The following is a 6120-nucleotide window of genomic DNA, read 5'->3' as shown; positions in this document are numbered from 1 at the left end:
CTCCACTGTCCTACAGACTCCCTGCCCTACAGCCTCCAGAGCCCCACAGACACCCTATCCCTATGTCCCATCGCTCCTTACCCCTAAAAGGTCCCCATCCCATATCCCCCTGCCCTACACCTCCTTGCACCCACGGTCTCCGTATCCCCCCTAAGACAATCCCCTCCCCATTTGCCCCAGGACCACGGACCCCCCAGGGGAACCACAGACCCCCCAGGGGAACCACAGACCCCCCTTACCCTTCCCACCCCACAACGCAGAGACCCCCAAGCCCCCCCAGGCGAGGAAGGGGGGGGGGAAGAAGAGACTCGGGGCCGATCCGAAGCTGCTTTATTGGCCACGTTGCGGATGGGGCGAGCGCGGACAACGGGGGGGGGGGGGCGGAAGGGAGAGGGGGGGGCGCGGGTGGGACCGAGCCCGTAACAGAGTCACAAAATACAGCACAGGCAATAATAATAATAATAATAAAAAATTAAACATCTCCCGGAGGGGGGGGAAGCCCCCCCCGCAACAAAAATATATATATAATATATAGAGAGAGAACAGAGTCAACGCTGGCAAAGCTTGGTCACTGAGAAGGGGACGGCGCGGGGCAGGGGACGCCAGGGCCACCGAGGGGGGGGCCCGTGCGGGGACAGAGCCGTTCACAGTGAGGCAGGGGTCGGGGACAAGCAAGGGGGGAGCCCACCCGGTGCCGGATGGGTGCTGGAGGTGCCACCTGGAGCCCCAGCATCAGCGGTGGAGCTGGGACGCGGAGCGTGGACCGCGGGCACCCCGGGGTGGGGACGCCGCAAGGAGCCCCCCCCCCGGCAACGGGGATGGGGCAGGGACATCTCCAGGGGGACGGAGACGGCGCACGAGTCCCCTGGGGCGGCAGGGACGGGGCACGGCCACCCGTAAGGTGGCAGAGGTGCCACGGGGACTCCCTAAGGGTGAGGGAGATGCGGCAGGGTCACCGCTGGGGTGACAGAAGGGACACTAAGGTGACAGAAGACGCCGCAGGGTTATCAGAGTGGGCACGGGCATCTCGGGGCAAAGGAGATGCTGCACGAACGCCGAAGGGACAGGGCCACCTCCGGGGTGACAGAGGGACCTTCCCAGGGCAGCGGCGATGGGGCACGGACGCCTCCAAAGCGACGGAGGCGCTAAGTGACACCCCCCGGGATGGCGGGGACGGGGCACGCACACCTTGAAGGTGACAGAAACGCCCCTGGGACCTTCCCGGGGCGGTGGCAACGGGGCACGGACACCTCCAAAAAAGTCGACGGAGGTGCTCAGTGACACCCCAGGGGACGGTGGCGATCGGACAGAGACACCTTGAAGGTGACGGAGGTACCCGAGGGACCTCCCCAAGGTGGTGGTGACGGGGCACGGACACCTCCAGAGTGCCGGAGGTGCTGCATGAAGTCCCCATGGGACAGCGGGGACCTGGCAGGGACATCTCTAAGGTGACAGAGATGCCGCAGGGACCCCCCCAGGGTGGTGGCGATGGGGGCACGGACACCTCCGGAGCGCCGGAGGTGCTGCGTGAAGCCCCCGTGGGACGGCGGGGATCGGGCACGAACACCTCGGAGGTGGCAGGGACGGTGGGGACGCTGCATGGCCACTTCCCACACCCCAAGTCAGGGCGGCCACCCCAAAAACCGGGCTCAACCAAGTCCAAAAGGGAAAAAAAAATAATAATAATCAAAAAATAATAAAAAAAAAAGGACCAAACTCAAAAAGACCACCAAAAAAACGACCAAAAAAAAAAAAAAGAAAAAACACCACCTGGGGTGCGTGGGGGGCTGGGGGGTGGGAAGGGAAGTGCCCAATTAAATTTTTTTTTTTTTTTTTGGGGGGTGGGGGGGGGGGCCCCGTTCACAACGCGAGGAGCGAGGGAGAATTCAAGGAGTCCGAGGACTGGTCGCTGCTGCTGCTCCGCTGATGCGAGGCTCCGCAGGTCGCTCCCTCTGGGTAGGTGAACACAAACGAAGACGTATAGGAGGGGTTAGGTGGCACCGGGGGGGCCCCCGGCGCGAAGCAGCAGCTGGGGAAGGGGCCCTGGGTGCCCGGCTGGAACGGGAAGGCGACGGGCCCCGGCGGCTCCTCCTTGCCCAGGGTGCTCACCTCGGCGGGGCCGGCACCCAAGGGGCCGGCGTCCTCGAAGGGGAGCTTGCAGGCGGGCGCGTGGGCCACCAGGACGAACTCCAGGCGCTCCTTCTCCTTCTGCAGCTCGGCGATCTCCGACTCCAGCTCGGCTTTCTCCTCCTCCAGCTGGTCCGTCTCCTGGCGGGGCGAGAGGGGAGAGGGTGAGGGACAGCAAGGGACGGCCAGGGACACGGGCTGGGGGGCGGCGAGGGACGCGGGTGGCACCGCCGCCGTGGCATCGGCGCTCTCCTGCTGTTCTTCTGGGGATGGAGGTGTCACCTCCGGCATCCCCTGGGGGTGTCTGGCCCCCTCTGGTGTCCCCCTGCTCCTGGGGACAGCGCTGTCCCCTCTCCAATGTCCCCCCAGTCCTGGGGACAATGCCAGGCCCCTCTCAGATGTCCCCTCGTTCCTGGGGACAATGCTGTCCCCTCCCTGATGTCCCCTTGACGGCTTTCACAGTGGTGTCCCCTGCTCCTGGGGACAGCGTTGTCCTCCTCGAGTGTCCCTCTGTCATCTCTCTCATTGGGTGTCCCCAACTCCTGGGGACAGCCATTGTCCCCTCTCTGATGTCCCCCTGCTCCTGGGGACAGCGCTGTCCCCTCTCTGATGTCCCCTTGACACCTTTCACAGTGGTGTCCCCAGCTCCTGGGGACAGCCTTGTCCCCTTCCTTTGTCCCCGTTAGCTCTCACTGGTGTCCCCTGCTCCTGGGGACAGTGTTGTCCCCCTCCAATATCCCTCTGTCATCACTCACTGGTGTCCCCAAACCCTGGGGACAGTACCGTCCCCCTCTGATGTCCCCCCTCTCACGGGGACAGTGCTGTCCTCCTCCAATGTCCCCCTCTGATGTCCCCCTGTCATCTCCCTCACTGATGTCCCCCACTCCTGGGGACAGGGGCCACCTCCTCCTCCAGCACCCCCAGCCATCCGTTTGTCCCTCGCTCCTGGGGACAGCGTTGTCCCCCTCCAGCATCTCTGGGTGCCACCCTCCTGTGTCCCCTACTCTTGAGGGCATCTTTGTCCCCCTCCCATGTCCTCGCGCCCTCCTGCCCTCCGATGTCCCCTGCTTCTGGGGACAGCATCCCGCCCCTCTGTCATCCCGGCCATTCCCCAGTGTCCCCTGCTCCGGGGGGTGGCATTGTCCCCGTGCCATCTCCCCCACTAATGTCCCCTGCTGCTGGGGGTGGCAGCATTGCCCAGCAATGTCCCTGGGTCGGCGTCTCCTGCTTCTGGGGACATTGTCACCCCCCCCAGGGCACCCCAAGTACCACATGTCTCCCTCTGATGTCCCCTTCTGGGGGTCACTGTCCTCCCTCCTCCAGGTGTCCCCAGCTCCTGGGATCACCACTGTCCCCTCTGCCACTCCCAGGTCCCCTTCTCTGATGTCCCCAATTGTTGGGGACACATCGATCCCCCTCCAACATCCTTGGACATCCATCTGTCCCCCCTGATGTCCCCAGCTCCTGGGGACACTCTGGGCTCTCCGCGCTGTCCCTGCGCCCACAGGGATCAATCTGTCCCCTCCCAATGCCATCGGACCATGGGGACACATCATCACCGTCCCCCGTGTCCCTGGGATGCGTTACCCCCTGTGACATCTGTCCCCCTGCTCCTGGGGACAGCAGCGTCCCCCTCCTGTGTCCCTGTAGGACACCTGCACCTGGAGGGACCAATGTCCCCAGCTCCTGGGGACGGTGCCACCCCCCTCCACGTTCCCAGGGGGACCTGTCCCCCCTTGATGTCCCCAGCTCCCTGGGACATGCACCCGTAGGTGTCAATGTGTCCCTCCAACAGGTCCCTGGGGACGTCATTGTCCCCATGTCCTGAGGACACCGTCGCCCCCATCTGGTACCCACAGCCCCGTAAACGTCCCCGTGATGTCCCCAGCATCGTGACACCGCGTCTCCCTTGCTCCTCGGGACACTGTTGTCACCATCGAGCATCCCCAGCACCCGCACTCCTAGAAGTCATTGTCACCCCCCCCTCCAGCGTGCCCTGGGGACATCAGCGTCCCCTCCCAGCGTCCTGAGGACACCGCTGTCCCCATGAGACATCCTCAGCACCCGCACCCTTTGGCGCAGCTCTGTCCCCACATAATGGCCCCAGGCCCCGCACCTTTCACCATCGAGTCCCCCGCGATGTCCCCAGCTGTCGGGGACACCGCTGTCCCCACTGCCACCATCAGCTCCGTCCCCGAGCCCCTCACCCTTCAGCATCAAGTCTCCCCCGCGATGTCCCCAGCTGTCGGGGACACCGCTGTCTCCACATAACGCCCCCAGACCCCGCACCCTTCACCGTCGAGCCCCCCCGAGATGTCCCCAGCTGTCGGGGACACCGCTGTCCCCACTGCCACCATCAGCTCCGTCCCCGGACCCCACAGCCTTCGCCATCGAGTCCCCCAGCGATGTCCCCAGCTGTCGGGGCCACCTCCGCCCGCCGCCCCACCACGCCACCCTGGTGGCCATGCCCACCCTTCTTGGACGTCCCCAACCTCGGGGACCCCGGTGTCCCCTCACGTCCCCTCGTGTCACTCACCGCCTGCAGCCGGTCTGTCAGCTCCCGGCGCCGGTTGCGGCACTTGGCGGCCGCCAGCTTGTTCCTCTCGCGCCGCACGCGCCGCTTCTCCTCCTCCTCCGGGGTCAGCTGCGAGGGGACGGGGCCATCAGCGAGGTGCCACCACCGTGTCACCCCCCCCCCCGTCCCCCCTCAGCCATCCCGCCACCCCCCGAGCCCCCCCCCTGGTTTGGGGACGTTCTTGGGGGACTCACCGTTTCCTCGCGGCTTCGCCGGGGCCGGGCGCGAGCGGGACGCGCCGGGGGGGCCGAAGGGAAGCCCCCCATGCCCGGTGCGGAGTAGCTGGGTCCCGGCAGGTCGTAGGGGTCCACGGGGGCGGTGGGTGGGGGGGGATGCGCCATGGGCCCCCCCGGGGGCTGCGACTGGGCCACCGAGGAGATGAGGGTGGGCTGCACCAGCCACTGCAGGTCCTGGCTCGTGGTGATGGCCGTCACCGTGGGCACGAAGGAGCCGGGCATGTCCCCCAGGCCGCTGCACTCCTGCGGAGACGGGCACGGTCAGGGTGCTGCGGAAACGCTCCCCCCCCCCCCCCCGGGAGCACCCATGGGTGCCCACCCCCTCCCCCGCGGCCACAAAACCAGCAGGTGGGGGCTCGCTGGGACCAAACGAGGCCGGCGGCGACGCGCGCCACCTCGCCGGCACCAGCGCGTGCCTCGTGCACCCTGCGGGGACGTGCACGGAGCCTCCAGCACCCACGCACGGAGACCTCGCTCCTCTGGCACCTACGGTGCAAGACCTTGCACCCCAGCACCCACGTGCACAGACACCTTGCAGCTGTGCTCGACCTCCCTTGCACCAACGTGCACAACCCCTCGTGCACCCTGCAGGGACGTGCACAGAGCCTCCAGCACCCATGCACAGAGACCTCGCTCCTCTGGCACCAACGGTGCAAGGCCTTGCACCCCAGCACCCACGCACAGACACCTTGCAGTGTGCTCGACCTCCCTTGCACCAACGTGCACAAGTCCCTTGTGTGCAGAGCCTCCAGCACCCACGCACGGAGAACTCACTCCTCTGGCACCAACGGTGCAAGACCTTGCACCCCAGCACCCGTGCACAGACACCTTGCAGCTGTGCTCTTCCTCCCTTGCACCAACGTGCACAAGTCCCTCGTGTGCCAGAGCCTCCAGCACCCACGCACGGAGACCTCACTCCTCTGGCACCAACGGTGCAAGACCTTGCACCCCAGCACCCACGCACAGACACCTTGCAGCGTGCTCGACCTCCCTTGCACCAACGTGCACAACCCCCTCGTGCACAGAGCCTCCAGCACCCATGCACGGAGACCTCGCTCCGCTGGCACCAACGGTGCAAGACCTTGCACCCCAGCACCCACGCACAGACACCTTGCAGCGTGCTCGACCTCCCTTGCACCAACGTGCACAACCCCCTCGTGCACAGGAGCCTCCAGCACCCAT

The 6120-nt window shown here is 66.0% G+C and overlaps 1 protein-coding gene across 1 annotated transcript; it reads right to left on the bottom strand.

The window, feature by feature from the left end:
• Positions 1-1860: 1860 nt before the first annotated feature.
• Positions 1861-5180, bottom strand: LOC118261681 (protein FosB-like). Its single transcript, XM_035572600.2, has 3 exons — positions 4897-5180; positions 4664-4771; positions 1861-2268 (listed from the first exon to the last, which is right to left on the bottom strand). The coding sequence occupies exons 1-3, from the start codon at positions 5158-5160 to the stop codon at positions 1861-1863; spliced, it is 780 nt and encodes a 259-aa protein (XP_035428493.1). The 5' UTR covers positions 5161-5180.
• Positions 5181-6120: the final 940 nt, after the last annotated feature.

This window comes from Cygnus atratus, unplaced genomic scaffold, assembly GCF_013377495.2.
Source record: "Cygnus atratus isolate AKBS03 ecotype Queensland, Australia unplaced genomic scaffold, CAtr_DNAZoo_HiC_assembly HiC_scaffold_236, whole genome shotgun sequence".
Lineage (NCBI taxonomy): Eukaryota > Metazoa > Chordata > Aves > Anseriformes > Anatidae > Cygnus > Cygnus atratus.
This window is presented reverse-complemented; position numbering and strand designations above follow the sequence as displayed.

Excerpts from the sequence above, each read along its gene's own strand:
- LOC118261681 (XM_035572600.2), bottom strand. The coding sequence starts at position 5,160 with ATGCCCGGCTCCTTCGTGCCCACGGTGACGGCCATCACCACGAGCCAG. Across the intron at positions 4,772-4,896 it reads GGCGAAGCCGCGAGGAAACG|CTGACCCCGGAGGAGGAGGA; the intron begins GTGAGTCCCCCA and ends GTCCCCTCGCAG. Across the intron at positions 2,269-4,663 it reads TGACAGACCGGCTGCAGGCG|GAGACGGACCAGCTGGAGGA; the intron begins GTGAGTGACACG and ends TCGCCCCGCCAG.